At 57.6% G+C, this 23683-nt stretch overlaps 1 protein-coding gene across 1 annotated transcript in view; it reads left to right on the plus strand.

Annotated features, from left to right (window-relative positions):
• The first annotated feature begins 5853 nt into the window (after positions 1-5853).
• GALNT9 (polypeptide N-acetylgalactosaminyltransferase 9) overlaps positions 5854-23683 on the plus strand; it is a 117360-nt gene continuing 99530 nt past the window's right edge. Inside the window, exon 1 of the mRNA XM_032168232.2 lies at positions 5854-6571. Coding sequence (XP_032024123.1) covers positions 6334-6571 — 238 coding nt within the window. The 5' untranslated portion in view covers positions 5854-6333. The remainder of the gene's footprint in view (positions 6572-23683) is intronic.

Consider the following 23683-nt stretch of genomic DNA (forward strand, 5'->3'; position numbering starts at 1 on the left):
CAAAGTCCTCCATTTTTATTATAACTCCCTTCTATCCCCATTCCATCTTCCTCTCTCTCCCTTTTTCTCTTTCTCCCTCCTTCACTCCCTCTCTCTCTCACACACACACATGCATGCACACACGTACATAGTCATACACAGAGGCATGCATGCACACACATGCACACACACGTACATACTCAGGCAAACATACACCTGCATGTCCTTGTGCAGGCACACACACAGAGGTACACATGTACATAGGCACACATGCACACATGCATGCACACATGCGTACATACTTTGGCACACATGCATGCACACACGTGTACATACGCATGCACACAGAGATGCACATGCATGCACACACGTGTACATATGTAGGCACACAAGCACATACATGCACACACATGCACATGTGCAGGCACAGACAGGCTCATGCACACAGACACATGCACATACATGCATGCACACACATGTACATACTGAGGCACACAAAGGTACACACGCACACACATACTCAGGCGCACATGCACACACATGCACACATGCACATGTGCAGGTGCAGACATACAGAAGCTCATGTGCACACACACATGCACACACACACAAGCACACACACGTTCTCGCCCTGGCATCACTTCTCACATCTCTTCACTGGTTGGGACTCACCTCTTTGCCTGGAGAAGCGGGTGGTGCCTCGGCCAGTGGGTTTGAGTCCCCTGCATCTCTTCATCTTCGGCACACTGAACCCACATCACCTCCCCGAGGCCTGCTGTGCCCATCTACAGAGTTAATGGGCTGTGGGCCGCCAGCTGTCACATAGGGGGCATGTAAGGGTGGCATCCAGGGGCAATGAATAAACTGCCACAAACATGTCTGCTGTCTCTTTAAAGCCACTTACAGTCGGATCTGCTGCCTGAACCCAAGAAGAGAAGACAGGACTTGGAAAAGCAGGCTCAGACCAACGCCCTCCTTGCTGGTGGTTCAGAGCTTAAGTCCCGGCTGTGCTACAAGGACTGATCTTTTCAAGGCCATATGAGCAAAGTGGAATGAAGATTAAAGTTAATTCTGAAGCCAAGGTCCTTTTAGGAAAAAAAGTAAATTAGCCTGATTTAATCACTCCATATTTTAAACATATATCAACATCACATTCTACCCCATATAACATATACAATATTTGTGAATTAAAAACAAAATAATTTAAAAAAAATACAGAAAAGCAGGAGGGGAGGGGATCCATGTGTTATTAGGTCCAATCTAAGAAACTCTGCTGTCCCAGGAGCTAGCGTGTTCAGCGGAAAAATCACAGATCTTGAAATCCAGCAGACCAATGTTCAAATCATGATTCAGTCATTAAAAAATCTGGGGTGTCAGTGACCCCCACTTTGTCTCCTGGGCCTGAGCTGGAGCTGCCAGTGGGTGTCTGTTGAGGCCACTCTCAGTGAGGACTTGTTCCGAGCAACCGCCGCCCACACTTGGGTCTCCTGGGGAAGGTCCCACCCTCATTCCTGAACTCCACGTCCAGAGGATCTTGGCCCAGGAGAGGGACGCAGAGACCCAGACCCAACCTCGTCAAAACCAAAATGTGCACCACCCAGTCATGTTTTGCTTTAGTCGTGTCTTCTGTGACATGGTTGCATTGAAGTCTGATTGGACAATATGTCATTCGTTACTACCCTGGGGAGCCTGGCATTTGGGGGCGTGGGGCGAGTTTGGTATAAAGTCCCGATTTGCTGGAAGGCTGCTGTGCGGACTGAGGGAGAGCCCTACTCACCGAAACACCTCTGTTCTCCCGTCTTCCAAGCACGCGGTAGGATTTCCCTTCCCAGCCCACTGCGTGCAGGGGCCCATGTGACAGTCTCTGTCCAGCAGGTGACGGGTGGAAGCAGTGGGAGTCACCTCGGAGTGGGGCATTGACAGCGCGAAGCCCCTGAGCGCTCCTCCCCGGCCCGGCCATCCAGCATTCGCACCGGGGGCTCCGAGCGACTCCAGTCAACAGAGCTCTGCGGCAACCCAGGTGGACATGCAATCCCATGATAAATCACCCTGTGTCGTTTATGCCGTTGAGATTTGGGGGTCACTTGTGATCACGGCATAACGCTGCCTCCTCGGGGGACACACTTAGATGCTAAAACATGGCACGCCACATTCCCGGGGTGATGCCTGAGTGAGAAAATGCCTTTCTCTCCATGATGCGGCCAGAAAGCACTTCAGTGACCTTGAGTTCCAATCTGTGCTTCGATGAAAGGGCCACATCCAACTGGGGGTGAATGCTGTTCAGATCTGTGCAAAATAATCAAGGCTAAACCTCCCACAGGGCTTGAGCTCATGGACATTGAAGAAGCAGCATTTCCCTTCATTGGGTTCATTTTAAATCCCACGCTGCGTCCTCCATGGCCCCACCCACGTGAGAGCCTACCCCTCCAAAGTTCTGCAGTGACAACCATGTGACTCCCCGGGGTCCGCCGATGCCTCCCCGGTGATGCTGCCGTGGTGCGATCTCGGCTTACTGGGGGGTGACGCTACTGGTGAGGGTTTCTCCCAGTGCCAAGGGTCAGCACCCCGGACTGCAGCTACGTTCAGGGACTCGGCAGGGGCTGGCTCTCTCAGGGAGACCCTGGAAGTCCGGGGCTTATCAAAGACGGGGTGGGGCTGGCACTGTGGTGCTAAGATGAGGGGGAGCTGTGGGTGTGTGTGCCTCCTCAGGGTTCATCTCTGCACCCCGTGGGTATATGCGCCTTCTCAGCAGTTCATTTCTGCACCCCTGGGGGCTGCCTCACATGTTACAACTCACTGAGCACTCAGCATATATATATTTTTGTGTTTTGTTTGTATGTGTGTTTGTTGAGACAGGGTCTCACCCTGTTACCCAGGCTGGAGTACAGTGGTGCGATCTCGGCTCACTGCAGCCTTGACTTCCCCAGGCTCAGGTGATTCTCCCACCTCAACCTCCCATGTAGCTGAGACTACAGCTGTGCACCACCACGCCCGGCTAATTTTTTGTATTTTTTCGTAGAGATGAGGTTCTACCATGTTGCCCGGGCTAGTCTTGGACTCCTGGCCTCAAGCAATCCACCGGCCTCAGCCTCCCCAGTTGCTGGGATTGCTGGGGGAGGTCACCGCACCCAGCCTCCCGTATGTCCTAAAAATCCAGCAAATGCTAGTTCGCCAGACTATCAGATGCATTCTCTTCCGTGTAAAGTTCCCCAGTATTTTCCCATGTCCAGTGTGCTTGTATTTCCAATGAAACGTACCCAAATCTTGATGGCAGGCCACATCTTTTCCTGCTAGATTTTAGAATGCAGTAAAATGTATTTACATGAATGAAATGTTTTCTCCTACAAAACCACTTTAACATCATTTTCATTAAACATGTAATGAAAAGTGCTTGATGTTTTCTCTTGAGTGATCATGACTAATAAAGTCAGTTCTGGAGCCCAATTGTCTGGGCTTGAATCCCAGATCCACGCTTTGCCATTGACGTGACCTTGAGCAAGCCGGTTGCCCTTTGTGTGCCTCAATTTCCTCACATGGAAAATTAGGTAACGCCAGTTTGTATTGCACCTGAACGTGGCTGCTGCTCGTATTGGCCAGGTGATAGGCATAGAAGACCGTGCCTGGTGAAACCTTTGCACTGTGTGTGTGCCAGCTACCTGCATCATTATTCCAGCAGCTGTCCTCGTAACGTCGGGAAACATTTTACAACCTGCATTTTATAAGCAGAAAAATACGGCATTTTAAGGAGGGACATGGGAATGGCTATTGATCAAAAACAGACCAGGGTTTATCACACTGGCTGCATAGTAATCACCTCCCGGATGATTAAAAACAGCCTCCCCGGCTCCGTCTCAGAACAGGTGATACATATCTGTGGTAAATGCCCTGCAGACAGCTGCCTCCGTCCCAGTGCCGGGTCCTGCCTGGTTCTGATCCTCTGGATTTCCTAGGATAAACATCCTGAGGAAGAAAAGAATGGCTCAACAAAGAAAGAAGAAATGGGTGTTCGGCTCGCCCAGCCTCAGCCAAGGGGAAGAAAACCTCCAAGCTGGATAGGCTGTCATGCCTGATGCCAAGAAACGGATATTTGAAGAATAGGGTACTAAGCTCAGAGCCAGAACCCCCCAGATCCCCCTACACACATGTGCATACACAGACACATGCACACACACAGACAGACACACACACAGGCACATGAACACACAGATATACATACAGACAGACACAGACACATGAACACATGAACAGATGAACAGAGATGCACACGTGAACATGCACAGACAACACACACGAACATACAGACATATATACACAGAAACATGCACACATGAACACACAGACATGCACACACATGAACATACAGAGACACATGGACATACAGAGACACATGGAGAGAAACATGCATACATGTGAACATGCAGACATGCACACATATGAACATACAGAGACATATACATAGAAGCATGCACACGTGAACACAAACACACAGACATGCACACACAGACACAGACACATGCACACATGGACACATACAGACACATGCACACACAAACACAGACACATAGACACATGCACACAGATATACAGAGACACATGCACACATGAACAAACACACAGAGATAGGAACACAGAAACATGCACACACGTGAACATGCACAGACACACACAGACATACATAGACACACACAGATACGCGCACACAGGCACAGACACAGACACATGCACACACATGAACACACACAGAGACAATGCACACAGACACAGGCACATGCACACACAGATATACATACAAACACATACATGCACACACGTGGGCACACACAGAGACATGCACACAGAGACACACAGGCACATACACAGATATACACACAGACACATGCACACACGTGGGCACACAGACATGCACACAGAAACACGTGGGCACATGCACATGCATGCAAGCTGATAACACAGACGTGCACATATGCAGATACAGAGGCACACAGAGGCAAATGCATGCACACTCATGCACACACATGGACATACAGAGCCAAGAGCTGTGAAGCCCCTTGTCTTACTCATCTCTGTATGGAGAGCCAAGCACAACCATGCTCTTAATAAATGCTCCATCATATTCCCTCATCCCACAAATGTTTACTGAGCACCAGCTATGTGTCTGATCTCTGGGAACACAGGGGTGAACCCTGCCTTCGGGTGAAACTCCTGCCTCCTGGGTGCTTGCATTCTGCCAGTGGAAGTTGGGTCCCTGTGCTGCGCGGCTTGGCTGACAGCTCCCCTGGCTTCCAGGGTCTCCTCCACAAAACGCCAGTGTGGGGCCAGATCAGAGCCTGGGCTGCGGATGGGGGCAGTCGGGGTTTGTGGCCTCACGTCTTACCTGCGAGCCTGGCTCAGGGATGGGGCCTTCTCCCCTCCTGGTGGCTCCAGGGCCCCCTGCTGTTCCGGGAGGTCCGGCTGCATCCCAAGCCCCACTCCCGACACCCCTCCCGTCCCGGGACTCAGCTTCCCCAGTCCTCAGCCCTGGACGGGGGAGAGGGAGGGAGGCAGTTCGGCTTGGGGAGGGGTGGGCAGGAGACCACCAGAGTGGCCCTGACCCGGGTCCTGCCCCGGCCGCCCCCTCCCCCATTCACGCCGGCGACACCGCCCTGGCCAGGCATTCCCGGAGGCCCCGCTGCCCTCGGGTCAAGCTTGGGGTCGATTGGGACCGTGCTGGCCGTTGGGAGCCCCGGGCGTCTGGCGGGTCCTGGGGAGGGAGGGTCCACGCCTGCCCCGCCCCCCGCGCCCGCGTGCCCTTGGCCCGGGCTCCCCCTCCCGCGCCCCGCCCCCCGGACCTGCTGTGCTGGGGTCCCCTGGGGGCGCGGTGGGGGGGCGGGGCAGGCGCGCAGGGCGGTCCCGGGGGGCGGCCTTGAGGGTCGGGGGAGGCGGGGCGGGGCGGTCCTGGAGCCGCGGATGCAGATGAGCTGAGCTGAGGCCGCGTCACTCTGCACCGGCGCGGTGGCTGCGGAGCGGGCAGGACAGGAGCCGGCACAGACACCGAGCGCCGCCCGCCCGCGCCTTCCCCGCCGCCCCGCCGGCGCCCCCGGCCCCCCTCACCGCTCACCGGGGCGGGGCCGCGCCCTCTGAGCGAGGGATGCCGGCCGTGCCCCGCGACCCCAGCCCCGGGCAGTCCCCTGCGCTCTGGGGGACCCCCGGCGGCCGTGGCCGGGCGCGCTGAGCTGGTGCTGAAGGGACAGCTCCCGGCCGAGCCCCGCAGCCCCCGCAGCCCCGGGCGGCTCATGGTCCCCGAAGCCGAAGCCCAGGCCCGGGCGGGGATGCTGGGGATGCCCCGCGGGTGAGGCCCCCGCTGCAGCCGTGTTCATGGCGGTGGCCAGGAAGATCCGAACTTTGCTGACGGTGAACGTCCTGGTGTTCGTGGGCATCGTCCTGTTCTCCGTGTACTGCCGCCTGCAGGGCCGCTCCCAGGAGCTCGTGCGCATCGTGAGCGGCGACCGCCGGGTGCGCAGCCGACAGGCCAAGGTGGGCGCGCTGGGGGACCGTGAGGCCATCCTGCAGCGCCTGGACCACCTGGAGGAGGTGGTCTACAACCAGCTCAACGGTGAGCGGGGGCGCCGGGGCGGAGTAGGGGGAGCCCTGCCCGGGACAGCGGCCACCCCGGGTGCGATGGGTCAGGTCGGACTCGGGTGCGCGCCCCTCTGCGCCCCTGTGGGAGGGAATATGCAGGAGAGGGGAAAGGGAAGGGCCGTGGAGGCCCCTTCAGCAGCGGGCAGCAACCTGGCCGCCCCCCCCCGCACCCACCCCTCCAGTGGAGACTTGAGGAGTCCCCCTGCCCCCACAATGACACAAACTTGCTCTCCGAGGGAACTTCTGCAGAGGCTCTTTGGAGCTGCTCTAGGAGCAGGCAGTGCCTAGGTCCAGGAGTGTGGGGTGGGGGGCTGGCTTGGCGCTGCAGGAGTGGGGGCCGTCAGGTTTAGGCTGCGCCGACCCCTCCACTCTTGAAGATGGGAAAAGAGGAGGGTGGGGATGCCACCCTTGGGAGGCTGCTGGTGCAGTGTCCTTTGCCCCTGAGGCCGGAAGACACCCCAAATGCTTCGACCACTGGGCTAGGCGGCCCCCTGTCCTGGGGGTGCCCGAGGCCGCATTAGAAAATTGTTATGGGAGAAGCTTGAGGCTGAGACCTGGGACCCCTGGGAGGATGGAGTTGAGGATCAAGCGGGGCTTGGCAGGACTCATTACCCGGGGACCCAAGTTGTGGTGCCTGGGAGCCCCAGAATCCATGAAAGCCGCCAGCTCCTGGTGGGTCTGTTTCATCACGAGCGGACGTAGGTCAGCCTGAGAGGCAGCACCGGCGTCACCACAGGTCAGGGCCACAGCTACTGAGAGCAAGCACTTTTCCACTTGCTCCACCTTCCCGGAGGAGCGGCTGCCCCCAAGGCCGCTCTGCTCCGGGGCGCCAGGAAGGAGGAGAAAGTTTGCATGTACCTACATCACTAGCTGGTGTGGCTTTCCGTTCTGTGCCGATGATTCAGGCTTCTGCCTTGGCAGCCCCAGCAAACCTCCTCCAGAAAGCATCCGTAACAGGCTCGAGTGGGAGGTGATGGGAGCTGGGGTTACGCGGGCAGGTGGGGGCTCCGGATGTGCCTGCTGTGTGTGGGGGCAAAGGCGGGGGGTGGTCTTGCGTTTCCTTCAGGAGCCGCACCCTCTCTTGAGGGTGGGCTGCAGACAGGCCGTGGGGTGGGAGAGGGAGCTGAATCCCCCCCCATGATGAGGGGTTGTCCCAGCTTTGTCTGGCTCAGAGCACCCTGACTTCCCGAGCGCCTTCCCATCACCCACAGAATCCCTGACTTTCCCGCAGAGCTGTGCTTGGTGAGCTCTGTGGCTTCTCTGATCTTTCTGATTCAGCTGGAACCACGAGAGGAGAAAAGTAGTTCAAGCAGCCGCCCGGCCGCCCGGCAGTGCTATTCATCTCCCGGGAGGCGGCGTGCCCGGCAGTAGCACATGGCTCTATTGAAGTGCTCTTGCCACGGTCTTATGGTCTGTTTTATGGGGAGAGCCGGAGGATTACATAAAAACATTGGCAGGACGCTGAGGTTGTGTAACACCACGAGGGCAGTTCGGCCTTGTGAGTCGTTTTCCCTGCCTCACCCTTCAAGGTGAGAATCGGCCGGGATTCTTGGTGGTGGAAAAAGCCGGGACCCATGATCCGATTTGCTGACATTGGCGGGAGATAAGGAAGCATTCCAGGAAAGCGTGTCTCCCCCACAGCCCACCGCCCCCACTGCCTTCTCCCGTCTCCCCTCCTCCTGTCCTCTGTCCCCTCCCTTCTTCCTCTTCGCTTCCCTCCCCCTTCCTCCTTTCTTTCTTTTAAAATCATTTCTCCTTCTTTCCTTCATCCCAGCTTTCCTCCCTTGTCAGCCTTTCTTGGAACGGCCCCTGCCATCTGTCTGCCTCTGTCTCTGCCCTCAACCTTTTGGTGAGGCCAGGTTTCATCCCCCTCTGTGATGAGGCTGTGCTGCGTTCCTCTCTGTGACCAGCGGGCCTACAGTGTCTAAACCCAAGAGTCGGTCAATCTTTGCCCCAGGAAATGATGGGAGACACCAAGATTACTCTCACCCCCGGTGAGGCCGTACGGGGAGGGTGGTGCGGTAGAGGCCTGACGTTTGTCCCCATGAGGCCGTTTGAAACAGCATTACCCGCTCCGATGTTGGCACAGGCTCTTGGTGTTAAAAGGTGTGGAAGAAGGCTCCCTGGAGGAGGCGGCCTGCTCTTCCATCACAGACTGTTCCAGAACGTGACATCCCAGGATGCAAAATTGATTCCTGGGAGCTCCCACTCGATACTAATCCATCCAAGTTCAGAAAGGAGAGGGGGAAATCCACAACAAGATGGACTGATCCCTTTTCCCTGCCTTGATTGCTTCCTGGAATCCCTCTGCTGGCTGGGAGGGGCCTGGTGGAAGGAAGTCCATGTCTTCATGGGAGCTGGAGGAGCGGGACGGCCATTGGGGTGGGGAGGGGCCCAGAATCCGAAGTTCTCCCCGTACGCTGCCTCCGCTGGCCCAGTGGCCTTTCTTTGGCATGTCGGTTGACCTTGGCAAGGAACTCCTAAGGAATGTGTGCAGATTCAAGTTCATAAGGCCCTGGAGGGAGGCTCACTAAGGAAGCTCTGTGCAGTCACTCCTATGTGTACGTCAGGGTTTGCTTCTGAATTCAGCGCTCAAGGCAAGGAAAAAATGTTTATACACAAAAACCATCCTTCTGAATATCTTCAATTGCACATAAAAGACAGCATCCATGGTTTCGTGTGCAGCAGACACAGTAAGTCTCATAAACACTAAATTTCAGAGCCTCTACACTCAAGGAAAAGAAGAGGAAGAACTGTCTCCGTTCAGTTGTCTGGGCATTCAAACCCTTCTGCCTTTAAGAACATTTTCAAGCCCCTTGAGATGGGAAGGGGAGAGAGAGAGACAAAGAGCCCCTACTTTCTCTAGGCGCTTACAGGGCCCACCCCTGTGTCCACACGAGGCCTGGGCAGCGCTAAGGCACGCCGGGCTGTTTGTTTTGTGGGCGTGGAGCAGGTGAAGGTCACCACCAGGGAGCACGGTCGTCCGCGTCGCAGCCGCTGGACTCACTCTGCTGGGAGAGGAGAATCGCCCCCGCCTGGCGCGGTCCTGGCCCTCCTGCCCCTCGGGAAAAAGGGCTCTGAATGGAGGATGGAGCCAGGGACGGCGACGGGAAGTTTTCCTTTTGTTGGTTGGTTGTGAGGGAGGTCGTTTCTAAAACTCAGAGCACACGTGTGAATTCCCTGTGACTGACCTGCCCCAGCCCAGGTCCCAGGGCGTGCTCAGGTCTGAGAGGTCCGGGCCTGAGCAGCAGGAAAGCTGAGAGCCTGGGGCGGGGTGGGCCACGGGGCCCAGAGAGGTCCAGCGAGGTGGCGCTGGCTTCAGAGGGGCCTAGGTTGCTGTAGTTACTAAAAGTTTAAATTAAAAAAACAGAAGTCCCCACTGTGGCCAGCCGGTTGCTGGCCAGAGAAGGTTGGGGCGTGGTGCACGCTCATTGCACCCTCATCCTGCCCACGGCCCCCGCTCCGGGGACACGGACTCAGGCTCCCTCCAGCCTCAGGAATTCCCATGTGCCTCATGCATCCCCCCATTACTGTGTGACAGCTCGCTCGTGTCCACCCAAGGCCTCTGGTGGTACCGCAAATACAGCGCTCCACGAATATCTGTCCAGTGAGCAAGTGAGAAGGCTTTTCTCCAAACAATTCATTGTTTTGTTTAAATGAACTTAAGAGACACTTGTGTATCTCCAGCGCACCCGTGAGTAGAAGGTGACTGAGTGCCATGGGAACGCCTGGAGGATCCAGCAGGCGCCACCCCACCAAGGCCTGCCCTGTCCCACAGGGAGGAGCCTGCCCCGCCGAGGCCTGCCCTGTCCCCAAGGGAGGCCTGAGTCGGGGCCACATGAGCACGACGCCGGAAGAACTCAGGAGAGCAAGTCCTGAAGAGGGGCAGTGTCTCATAGAGCTGTGCCCGTGCATGGCCCACAGCCATGTCTGCAAGCTGGGCCCACTGGGACGCAGCCCTTGCTTTGGGAAGCCCCAGTGTGTGTTCAGAGCGGCAGCTGAGGGGACGTTCCTGTGGGGCTGGAGGACTTGGGGAAAGGGTGGTCAGGTTGCCAAGGGGCGTATCACCCCAGGCTGCCTTCGCCACAGTGGGGTCCCAGACCTCTAATCCGGACGCAAAACACTGTCAGGAGTCCCGGCACCATGAGTGACCACCAGTGAAGACCTGGCTGGACCAGCATGGAGAGGCCAGGGCAGTGGGGGGAGAATGCCAGGCCACCCAACACTTGCCTTGCACCCGGCTGCAGAGGGGCGGCCGTCTAGATGGGAGGGTGTCTCCCTGACAAGAGCCCAGGCTATGGCATCTGCTTCAGCAGCAGGCAGACTGCACAGCTGAGAGCGTGAACTTGGGGAGCCAGTCCAAAGGCGCCCCGCTGCCACAAGTGACAGGCAGTCGGCCCACACTGCCACAGCCGCTGGTCCAGGGTCTTGGACGCGGCACCGGCACGTCAGCCGCACAAGGACAGCGTCCCTTGCATGCCCGGCACAAAGCACGTGCCCCATCAGTCCCGTGTGATGAGTGAAGACCAGGTAGGAGCTCACAGACAGCGCCGTCCGGGGCGCACGGGGTCGTGCAGAAGGCGCGGTTGGAGGCGCACAGGGTCGGTCCGGGCAATGCCTGGCTGCTGTCCCGCGTGCGTCTTGGAATGTCCTGCGGCCCCCACTCTGCCGGCGCCAGCACACCCTCCCTTGAGAGCTCTGGAGGGTGTCAGGTGTGGGTTTCTAAAAAGGGCTTTCCAAGCATCTGCTCTGCGTAAGCATTTCCATTTTGGAAATGCTTTGAGAAATTCTCCTTGCTGGGAAATGCGGTTTCCAGCAGAAAGCTTTTCCTATTCATTTGTGAGTTTTATTTCCCAAATGGCTCCTGCTGGTTCAGGCGGCCTTTCCAGCTTGACTTCATCGTCTCTACCCTCCCCTGAATTCCCTCCGTGTGTCACAACGTCCCACGTTGCTGATCCAAACAGCCGGAGTGGCCGTGGCCGGGAAGACAGCTGCAGCGCCCTGGAGGCTTCAGTCCCAGCCCCCGCAGGTCTCACTTCAAAAATGGCAGCAGCGTTGACGTGGTGACCATTTTTCCACCCCGATCATTAACTTCCCGGCCCCCGCCCCGGCCGAGGTTCACAGCTTCCCCATGATTGTGGATTTACTACAAAAACTGAAAAAATAGTTACTACCCACGGCCAGAGCCCCTACTCTGACTCCAATGATGAGGCTGGTTCGTGGCTACTGGACGGGAATTACCTCTCCTGTTTTCTGACGTCCTCTGGGGCTCCCGGCACTCGGAGGAGCCTGGCATTTCCCGGCTGAGAAGAGGAACGACATTTTGGTTGCGCGTTCTCTTCCTCGTGTGCGCTCACACACAGCTGTCCTCCCCACAGCTGCCCCCAGATTCGTTGGGGATTTTGACCCCATCTGACCATAGACACTCCCTTGACCTGGAGGGTGGGCTCTGTGCAGACCTGCGCCTTTGAGTCTTGGGGGAGATGAGTTCCTAAATGCTTGTCAGCCGCTTCCCTCGGGGCGGAGCAGACCTGCGTAGAGCAGGCCCGGTCCGCAGCCTTCTGTCTGCAAACGCAGCAGCCGGAGCTTCCAGGAACGACCCAGGCAGGCGGCGATCCCCAACGTCGGCGTGTGCTGGGCTGAGTGTTTGCATTTACAATTCAGCTCAGCAACCTGCATATTTCAGGGCCTTGGAACTATTTTCTGAAAGGACAGTTTATCCTTCATTGGCTGGAAACTTGACAAAAATAAGTCTGTAAATTTCCATGTCAGATCTCCCGCTGAGGACAAACGGGCAGGATGGGATCCGTGTCTTGAGACCCGTGTGGTCAGCGGCCCATTCTCTCTTGAACAAGCACAGATGCCTGTGAAGGGACAAGGGGGTGGAGAAGCCGGGAGGCGCCGGAGGAGGGGGCAAGGCTGACTCATGGCTCTTGCGCCCCAGGAAATGCCCCTGTGGCCTGGGCTTTCCCGTACGGGACGGTGAGGAGAGCGATGGCCGCCCCGCCACTCAGCGAGGGGACTGGTGTCAGCCCAAGTCTGACAGTCCCCCCCAGTTGCCATCCACAGAAAGGAGAAACTCACTTCCAGGCATTTAAAAGGTGCCAAGGGTTGTACCATCTCGTAGCACGGAAGCAGCTCAGCCCTGGGCTCTGCGCCCGGTCCCCTGGGCTCACCAGGCCCTCCCAGGAAGCCGCCCAGGCCTGCTCCTGCCTCCATCCTCGCAGAGCCTACAAACCCCACTCCCGTGCCTGGGGATGCCACGGTGCTGCCTGAGTTCTGGAAGTAGGAGGGGGCAAACTGTGAAGGGGTGACAGGAGCTGGGGTTGGGGAGACGCCCCCATTCCCTGTGCAAACACTCACCCCTCCCGGAGCCTTCTGTGAGGCAACTGAGTCATGGACGGGGATGCCGGGTGCTTGCTGTGCTCGATCTGACATTTGCGGGCCCAGCCCCTACGACCTGAAGGCCTGTCTCAGTGAGCAATGGCACCACCTCGTGTGCCGCACGTCCGTTCCTTCCTGGCGAATTTGTGAGCACCTGCTGCATTCCTGAATTGCGCTGAGGACGCGGGCCTGAGCAGAGATGTCCCCATCTCAGGGGCTGACATCCCAGGGAGGAAGGCAGGGAGTGAGCAAGTGGCATCGTCCAGATGGTCTCAGACAGAGCCGAACCCATGAGGAGGCCTGAGTGATGTGGACGAATGGGTACCTGGGTGGGGGGGACGGTTACGGGTTGAACGGGGCCCGTCCGGAAGCTCACATCCACCTGGAACCTCGGAATGTGGCTTATTTAGAAACAGGGTCTTTGCAGAAGTAATTAGTTAAGATGTCCTCAACCAGGACTGGGGATTAGTGGGCCCTAAATCCAATGACTGTGGTCCTTATAAGACGAGGAGAGACAGTGGCGGTTTGGAGGGGAGGAGGCCCCGTGGGGGCAGAGGCGGGGACTGGGGTGGTGCGGCCACAGCCCGGGGGGCCCTGCAAGAGGCAGGATATGTCTTACCCACGGCCTTCAGAGGGAGTGTGGCCCTGCGTGCCTGACATCCGACTCCCGGCCTCCTGTGTGACGGGACAGGTGTGTGAGGGGACAGGTGTGTGGGCTCCTGTGTGAGGGGACAGGTGTGTGGGGTGGAGCCTCCCTGCTCGGTGCCACTGCAGTGACCTGGGACACACACAGGTGGGTGGGGAGGGAGCCACTCTCTGAATTGTGAATAAGGAGAAGGAGAGAATCCGGGGGAAGTGCTGGGTGTCGGTGGCAGGTGCAGAGGCCCCAGTGGGCCCTGGGGTCGGGGTGGTCTGGGCGAAGTGAGGGAGATGGTGAGGTGCTAGGCAGGGGGCTGCCAGGCCCTCTCTTGGTCTCCTGGACAGCCCGTTGGCCCAGAAGGATGCTGGCTGCACTCCCAGGCTCCCGGCCATGCCAGAAGGTTCTTGACGAGGGATGTGACACTGTGGGTGCCTGTTTCGTGGGGGCACTGAAGTCCCATCTCTGGTGGTGCCCCTCTCGCCAGCTGCTTGAAGCACATTTTCAGTTTCACTCAGATCTGCCAGGACCCAGGTGAGACGGGCGACTCATTAGCAGACGGGAAACCAAGGTCTCCGGAGCAGCTGGTGTACCATGGCCTCGACTCCGGACCCACGGGGCCCTCGACTCCGGACCGACAGGCACACTCAGTCAGGGCTGGCACAGGCCGGGCAGTTCTTCCTGGCGGGGCCGCCCTGTGGGTGGGTTGTGGATGTTGAGCAGCGTTTGGCTCCACCCACTGCCAGGCACCCTCCTCCCCGCTGGGACACCAGGAGGCCCCTGGAGCGAGAGTCCACCCTGGGCACCTGCCTCGCTGACTGTGGCGTCGACCGCCTGGGTTCAAACCCAGCTCCTCCCTCCTCAGCTGCACGACTGTGGGCCGGTCACACGCCCCCTGCACCTCGGTTTCCCTATCTGTAAAGGGGGGATGCCCAGAGCAACAGCCTCGGGGGGCCCTGTGGGCACTGAAGGAGGCACCCGGCACAGCAGAAGGACCCCCCCGCTGGCACCGCCCACCTCCCCTCGCCTCTGAGATGAGGATGGGCTGATGCTTCTCCAACCCTGAGGGCGCCTGGTGGGGGCGGACGCTTTGAGCTGGCCCAGGGACACGGAGTTGGAGAGAATCAGATCATGCCGCGGGAGCTTCCCTCTACTCTCCTCCACCCTTCCCCACGGTGCCAGGACCCCCTCTTGGCCTCTGACCTCGGCATCGGAGAGGGGCCTCTCCCGGGCACATGGGCTTTGCTAACAGACACACCTGGCCAGACTCTCAATGCAGCATTCCGTTTCCATTCTGTTTACTGGTATTTACTAGTAAAACGATACATGTTTTCTATTGTTGGTGCCAACCCATCACTTATTTAAGAAACGAATTAATTTAACTTCAAAGATGAGTCGATTTAAAAGAAACTGTTAAGTAATATGAACTCAAGCTTCTGCAGAGACGACAGATTCCCCAGGAATCCGGAAAGATCCGAGGTGGGGGCGTCTGCGCCGCGTGGCCCTCGAGGGCTCTGGGCCGTGTCTGCCGCACCCGCGTCCTCCAGGCAGAATCAGAACCCAGGAAGTAAGGTCCCGGCTCTGCGGGCAGCACTCCCCCCAGGGCGTTCCGTGCCTCTCAGTCGGAGTTTAAACAACAACAAATAAAAATAAAACAAGCGCGTGTGTGGATGTGCTGTGGGGAGGCTCCTGGGCTTGGCGGCCGGCCCTGGCACATTGTACCCACATGGACTTGGGGATGTCGCTACAGGAGCAGCTTGAGGCTCGCCAGCTCTGTTAGCAGCTGACATCTTTGATTTTCAGCTACAGAAAACTCAAGTCTGACAGAGTGAACGCTAACGGGACCCAGTGGCCCAGTGGTTCTGGCAGAGGGGATAGTGTGACCCAGCGGCAGGGGCCGCTTGCCGCCCCGTTCTCCTTAGGAGCGCCTGCCTCGTATCTCTGCCTGCATGGCGGGGTCAGTGAGGCCCTCTGAACCTCAGGAGGCTGAGAGTGGAGAAGACACAGGTTCCACAGGAAATCCGGCTCTCCCTAGAAGGACGCGGGAGGCTGGGCACCCAGGCCTGAGGAATGTCTTCTGTCTACGTGGGGCTGCGGGAGGAGCACCCGAGATGACCCAAGGTGACCTGTGGCCGCGTGTTGTGCTGGGCACAGCTGTGTGCGTGGCGGAGTGGGGTGTTGACCTGTCCCAGACAGAAAGGCTTGATGAAAAGCAAACTCAGCTGGTGTGTGGGTCAGGGCTCTCCTGAGGAACGGACCCAGTGGATAGAGACCCGAGAGGAGATGTGGGGTGAGGATTGGCTCCCGCGACTGTGCAGGCCGAGAGGCCCCACCATCTGCTGTCTGCAAGCTGCAGGCCTGGGAAGCCGGGTGGGGTCCTTTGGCCTGAGTGCAAAGACCTGAGAGCCGGGGTCACATTGAGGAAAACGGCATAACTTTTACTCCAAAGGCCCGAGATCTGGGGGCTCCTCGCGATATCCACAGGCAGGAGCAGAGGGAGGGCTCCGTTCACACACGACATGAAGCTGTCCTCCTCTGCCTTTCTGTTCCAGCCAGGCCTCCGAGGAGGGGCTGGTCCCTGTCCGCACTGGGGAGGACAGAACTTTCTTCCTCAGCCCGGATTCAGACTTGAATCTTGCACAGACGCACCTGGAAGCAATACTTCCAGCCACCTGGGCATCCAAGGCCCTCTCGGTGGACGCAGAATTCACCATCACAACTAGCTTCAACCACGGGGAGCACACCTCACGTGAAGGCATGCACGCTGCAGGCTTGGTGGCTCGGTGGCGGCCACGGACACCCAGGTCTGTCTCTGCTCGTCCCTCCCAGAGAGTCGCCGCCGGCGTCCAAAGGACCCGTGCAGCCGCCCGGTGTGCATGAGCAGGGCCCTGAAAGGCGGGAGACCCTGCAGGGGTGTCTGGGGACACGCAGGCTTCCTGCCTCTCTGTTAGGACTGTGTCGTCTCTGAGCACCTGGTCAGCCACTGGCAGAGGGTGGGAGAAGGGCCCTGTGGGACTGGCCTGGTCATAACTGGCCCCAGGCTGGGGAAGGAGCGGGGCTGGGCCTGCTCCCACGATGTGTAGGGTTGAGTGGACCCGGCCACAGCTGGAATCACCAGGCAGACGAGAGGAGGGCAGGCGGCCCACGGCGTGCACTGTGCATCAATGCTGCCCACACGCCGGGCTGCAGCCCCAGCTGGGAGGTCAGTCAGGGTGCACATCCCAGGATCCACCAGGAGGTTTAGGGTGGCCCTGAACCTGCAAGTCACCAGCTCTGCGTGATCCTACAGCTGCAGCTGCGACACTGCGCCAGGGTTCAAGTGTGGATGCCACCTGTGAGGCCCTGAGGCCCTGTGCCAATGCGATGGCGGATTCGTGTCCCTAGTGGCCTGAGGCCCCTGTGTTGGAGGCTGGACTGAAAGCTGGGTCACGAAGGGCAGGTGCTGTTAGGGCCCCACCTCTGGCCCTGAGGAGAGGCAGCCATGTGGGTTCCCCGAGCACCCACCTTGTCTCTCGTTCTGGGTTAGGCCTGCCCAGTGCCCGCCCAGCCCCATGTGCCATCCAGTGTTCTTGGTCAGCGTCCTGCCGCCCACGCTGGCCTGGCCAGAGGGGCTGTGCTCAGGCCCTTGGCTGTCAGCATTTTATTTTATTTTAATTTTTTCGAGGCAGAGTTTCACCCCCACCACCCAGGGTCAAGCGGTTCTCCTGCCTCAGCTTCCCAAGTAGCTGGGATTACAGGCGCTCGCCACCATGCCTGGCTAATTTTTGTATTTTTTGATAGAGATGGGGTCTCACCATGTTGCCCAGGCTGGTCTCCAACTCCTGAGCTCAAGTGATCCACCTTCCTCAGCCTCTCAAAGTGCTGAGATTACAGGCATGAGCCAGCGTGCCCATCGGTGTTTTATGTTTAAGTAAATAAACCAAGTGCAATTGTTATTTGAAACGCCATCCTGGACCCTGTGGAGCGCCAGAGAAATAATGAGATCTAGAGGTGCCAGGTCGACTGTGGATCTTCCTGAGGCTCCCAGCAGCCCCTGTGCAGCCCCACCCACACCCCTCCTTCTTCCCCTGCCCTGGATGGAAGGGACAAGGCTGGGCCCCGGGGCCGGAGGGGCCTGAAGGTCAGGCCAGCTGGGGAGGGCTGGGCGCAGCCTCTACCGAGTGAGGGGGGTCTGGCCACTGCGTTTTTGAGCTTTTAGGAAGATTTTTAAAAACACAGAATCTCAACACAGGCTTACTAAAATTATGGTGTATTTACATGTTTATGGGTAACAAATGAATGCTTTTAACAGACTCACTGGAGTGTGATCCAATTGTGCTGTTCACAGATGATCCTGGAATTCATAAAAACAGCGTCTCCGTGGTGAGGTGGTCCTGGAGAGGAGCTGACCCCACGCCGGGGAGCCAGTGTGGACGGAAGAGTGGCAAGTCCAAGGCCTGGGCCTGGGCACACACTGTGAGGACGCGAGTGGAAGGAGCAGGAGAGAGGGCGTGGCCTGGGGGGGCGGCGCAAGGTCCTGTCCCTGAAGCTGGGCAAGCTGACACCACCAGCTGCTTCTGTGGGGTGTGGGATTCAGGTCTTGCTCTGTGGAGTGTAGGATGGGGATGTGCTGTGGGGTGTAAGACGCAGGCTGTGCTCTGTGGGGTGTAGGATGAGGCTGTGCTCTGTGGGGTGTAGGATGAGGCTGTGCTCTGTGGGGTGTAGGATGAGGCTGTGCTCTGTGGGGTGTAAGATGAGGCTGTGCTCTGTGGGGTGTAGGATGAGGCTGTGCTCTGTGGGGTGTAGGATGGGACCATGCTCTGTGGGGTGTAGGATGAGGCTGTGCTCTGTGGGGTGTAGAATGGGGCCGTGCTCTGTGGGGTGTAGGATGGGGCCATGCTCTGTGGGGTGTAGAATGGGGCCATGCTCTGTGGGGTGTAGAATGGGGCCATGCTCTGTGGGGTGTAGGATGCAGGCTGTGCTCTGTGGGGTGTAGGATGGGACCATGCTCTGTGGGGTGTAAGATGAGGCTGTGCTCTGTGGGGTGTAGAATGGGGCCGTGCTCTGTGGGGTGTAGGATGGGGCTGTGCTCTGTAGGGTGTAGGGTGCAGGCTGTGCTCTGTGGGGTGTAGGATGGGACTGTGCTCTCTGGGGTGTAGAATGGGGCCATGCTCTGTGGGGTGTAGAATGGGGCCATGCTCTGTGGGGTGTAGGGTGCAGGCTGTACTCTGTGGGGTGTAGGATGCAGGTCAGGCCGTGCAGCATTCCTGGCCTCCAACCACTAGATGCTGGTAGCTGCTCCCCCCTCCCCAGGTGTGATAGCCAAACCTGCCCAGGTCTCGCCACATGTCCCCGTGGGTCTGAGTACCCCATGTGAACACCAGTGCTCGTGATGGGGAGGAGTCTGGGTGGCTGCAGAGGGAGTGGCCTGGGGTGGGCGCTCCTGTCGGATCTGAAAGGGTGGCCGAGGGACCACACAGAGCACGGGGGAATTTGCTGAAGCGGAGGAAAGAGAGCAGGGACACGCCCTGGCAGGAGGAGGGACGAGGCCCCGGAAGGTCCTGGCAGCACCTCGCACCTTGGACGACCGTTCCCTGCGCACAGGTGGTTAGGGTGGGAAGCTTGGGTGCTCCCGGATTTTCCGTTTCCCAGGGAGGAAGGAAGCAAGGTCATCTGAGGTTGAGAACTGCAAATTCCTTTTCTTTTCTTTCTTTTTCCTTTTTTAGTGAAGCTATAGCACTAAATCGATTTTTAAAGGAAGTATATGCTCAGTTATAGGGGATCTCTGTTTCCTCCCAGAGTAAGGGCATAAAAATGCATCGTGAAATGGGGACGTGGGGTCGGGCTGGGGAAGAACCCGCAGGCTGTATGGTAGAGAATCATGGCTATGTCTGCCAGGCATGGCACCCCCTTTGCAGGTCGGGGCCAGGGACAGGCACTGACTGTGATGCAGCTTCACGCCTCTGCTGGAGAGCCTTGCCTGGACCGGGATGCTGGGGTCTGTGGGGTCGCCTCCCAGCCCGCGGCTGGCTCCTGCCTCTGCCTGCCTCTTCTTTCAGTGAGAGAGGAGGCGAAAGGCTGATGAGGAAACATGATGGAACCCAAGACCTGCAGGCGTGAGGGAGTGGGCGGCCGTTTCGGGGGCTGCCTGCCCGCCGTGCCCTCTCCAGGACCCCGCGTCCCCACCACCCTCCACTGTCGAACATTCTGGAGACTGTTCTCAGGGCCAGAGGCTGTCCCCTTTCTCATGCTCCAAGTCCCCACTGGCGTCTCGGAATGGGCCCAGCACAGGGGTTTATTGCAGCCCAAGCATAGAGGGGTCTTCCCCTGAGGCCGTGTCACTCGCACCCTGTGTGATGCGGTGGGGAGTATGAGTGGGCGGCTCAGCCCTCTCTGCTGCGTGTGGGAGGCTGTCTCTGGACCCTGTGTTCCCGCAAGGACCCCGGGGCTGAGTGTGGATGCACAGCCTAGTAATGGCAGAACTGGGATCTGAACCGGTGGCCTTCACAGAGACTGGCCCAGAAGACGCGACCTTCTCAGATCAGCAGCCGCGGCGCAACCTCACCCACGTCCCACGGCAGAAAGGGGCTATTTTTACTTCCAACAGAATAGTTCAGTCGCATCAGCTCTGTGTGTAGCTCCGGCGTGAAACCCAGCAAGCCCTGATTTTATTTCTAAGTCACAAAAGAACAGACAGGGTCTGCCAGGGGCTATTTTCACACTATTTTGAGAAAATTGTGGAAAATGCCTGTTAATATTCTGAGGCTCGAGCACTTTGCAGTGGACACGGGGAGGCCACCCTGACTATCTTAGTTGCTCAGTGCAGAGCCTTGCGGTTAAAATGTGACTGGAGCGTTGGGCCGCCTGGACTCAGAGCCCAGCCCCACCACCTCCCCCGTGCCACCTCCGTCAGGCCACCCAGCGTCGTGCTCCTCAGCTTCCTCACCTGTAAAATGGAGTGAGAACAGCACTCACCTCTGTTGTGAGGACTCTGGACGAGGGGAGCATGCAAAGCTCTGGGAGTGGCGCCGGGCACAAGGTCGTGCTTGGTAAGCAACGGAGCTGCTTTGGCAAATGCCACTGTGGTTGCTCATTTCCACCATCCGAGGTTTGCCCGACCTTCCAGCCTGACTCCACTGCACGGAAGCTAGTTCCACTCCACCCAAGATGCATGAACTCCAGGCTTCCAAGGGAAATTGGAGGGGGCATCGGGGGAAGGGTTTGATCAGATTTACGCTTCATTCACCGAACTACTGCCATACTGTGCAGAGCCCAGCAGGGTGTGCCCAGTGCCCCGAGCAGGTGCCCCTTGGAAGTTCACAGTCAGGCAGGGGGGTGGCAGCCTGCACTCTCTGCTCTCTAAGGTGCAGGAGAGGGGATTGCTTTGAAGGGGAAGGTCAGGACAGCTTCATGGAAGAGGAATCTTTGAGCTGCACATTCACAGTTGGATGGATCTAGGTCCTAATCCCAACGGGGTGATCTGGGACATCACTACTCCTCTCTGAGCCTCGGTTTCCTCATCTGTGAAAAGTGAAAAATGATTATCCCTCTATGACAGGATCATGGAGAAGATTAGACAAGATGGTGCATGTGAGTGCTTGGCAGAGTGCCTCCCACAAGGTAGATCCCAGAAAAGTTAGCAAAGATGGAGAGAGAAAGAGAGTTCAAGTGGGGCAGGATTTGAACAGATGGATAGTGTGATGCCTGATGTATAATAGGTACTTGGTAAATATTGATTGACTGGTAGGATAGATGGATGGATGGATCAGTGGGTGGATGGATAAATGGATGGGTGGGTGGCTGGCTGGATGGGTGGGTGGGTGGATGTGTGGATGGGTGGATGTATGTATGGATGGGTGGATGGATGGGTGGTGGATGGGTGGATATGTGGATGGATGGATAAGTGGGTAGGTGGATGGATGGGTGGGTGAGTGGATGTGTGGGTGGATGGGTGGATGTATGGATGGCTGGGTAGTTGGGTGGATGTATGGATGGGTGGGTAGATAGGTGGGTGGATGGATGGCTGGCTGGATGGGTTAGGTGGATGGATGAGTGGGTGGATGAGTAGGTGGGTGAATGGATGGATGGGTGGATGTGTGGGTGGGTGGGTGTGTGGATGGATGGGTGGATGGATGGCTGCGTGGGTGGGTGGATGGATGGGTGGATGTATGTATGGGTGGGTGGATGAGTGGAGGATAAATAAATATGGTAGGAGACTCTATAGAGTGAGGACAGCCAAGCATTGAGAAAGGGAAGACAATATCTGGAATGCTGGACTAGGAGAGAAGGCCAGGAAGGCAGGTTGCGTCCCAGTGCATCTATGTGGAGTTGAGCAGCCCAGACTGACACAAGTGTTGGGCTGACAACCTCATCTTTGGCTTGGGCCCTGGCAGAAGGGGATCCGCCCTGGGGGCAGAGACACGGAGCCTCTGCTGCCCCCTGGCAACAGGGGTTCAGGGCAGGCTTTCCTTCAGCAAGCGGCTGAGGGAAAGCCAGGTCCCCTGGACTCCACTGGGGGCTTCAGCAAGTGCAGGGCCAGTTTCCCCTCCCATCCTCCATGTGTGGGTTCCTGAGGTCTCCTCCTGTCTGTGACTCTCAAGGCTGGGCTGTGTCCAAAGGACAGGCATTTCCAGGAGATTCCAGAGTCAGGATTTGAGCAGAGAGCTGACCCCAGTGGAGCCAGGCGTGTGCACTGTCAGAGGACAGCGTGGGCGTGGGGAGGGGTGGGGGTCCAACCACTCTGCTCCTCTCAGCAGCTTCTCTCAGAGGTGGCCACCAAGGTGATGGGACTCCCGAGTGTCCCTCATCCTTGCTCCCAGCCGCCCTTAAACCCAAACCTGGGTCAGGTTGGCATTTATTGCTGCATGGAGCAGCCGTGGGATGTTCCAGAGCCCAGCATGCTTTCCAGAGGGAAGTAGAGGGCCAGGAAATCCTTCCCACCACATACTTCCAGTCATTCCCTATCTCCCTTGCTTTGGCCCCATAAATATTCATATTCATTGAACACAAGTATTATGTATGAAGATTTATCAAATGCTGTATTAGTCTCAGTGAAAATATATTTTACAGGTCTTGCCATGTCCTGCAAAATATTCATGACTTCATGGTATCAGAAGGGCAGTCAGTCTTTTCACTACTGACAATATGTTATTAGTTTGGGTCCCCAGGGAATCTTAAAAGACCAGTCTGTAGTGAAATTAGCTTTTGTATTTGGAGAGAGTGGATAAAATTGAAGCTGGGAGAGAGAGGGAGACATTATCTACAAAGGCAAAACAGGGTCTCTCTTTTTTATCTTCACTTTGTAATCATCAAAATTAATAGCCAGGCACGTTAAATCAGTTTACATTTTTATAGTGGAAATAAAGAGAGGGGCAAGGGAGCTGGTGGGATGCTCTGTCTGCTGTAGCTTCCACACTCCCCTCCGCCCTCCACACTCCCTGAAGTGGACAGCCAAGGTCGCACGCACATGAAGGACACAGGGCCTGGATTGCTGGAAGGTGATGGTGCTGCTGGTTCCCTCACTGCAAACAGGGTGGAGTCCTGCTTGCTGGACAAAGGTCATGGTGGAGGCTGCTGGTGTCCTGGGATCTGAGGGTGGAGGGAGGGCCCGCTGTCCCACGGCAGCTGCCCTGGTCTGGAGTCCACCTCTGTTCTTTCTGCCGGCACTTGCTCATAGTGTCTCTTTTCCTTGTGTGCCTTGTTACATTTGACTGTGTGCTGGTCATTGTTGTTGAACATTGATTTGCAGGCATAACCTGACGCCTAGGCTGGAGGCACTCCCCTCTGGAGAGGGTTGTGTTTGCTCCTCTAGGCTCTTGGGGGCTGCCTGTGCTACCCCTGCCCCTGCTGCCCCTGCTGCCCCTGCTGCCCCTGCTGCCCTTGCCCCTGCTGCCCCTGCCTGCGCTGCTCCTCTAACGCTGAGTTCAGGTCTTGATGGTTGCTTGGACCACGCCAAGGCTGCACGTCCTGAAGGCGGGTCCCCCAGTGCTTCACCCTCACCCCTGTTTATGGAGGGAGAGTTTTCTATTTGGCACCTCTGGTTTCTTCCGCCTTTCTCCCTGTTCGAAATGTCAAAGTCGCAGTATT

Source organism: Hylobates moloch, unplaced genomic scaffold, assembly GCF_009828535.3.
Source record: "Hylobates moloch isolate HMO894 unplaced genomic scaffold, HMol_V3 SCAFFOLD_12, whole genome shotgun sequence".
NCBI lineage: Eukaryota > Metazoa > Chordata > Mammalia > Primates > Hylobatidae > Hylobates > Hylobates moloch.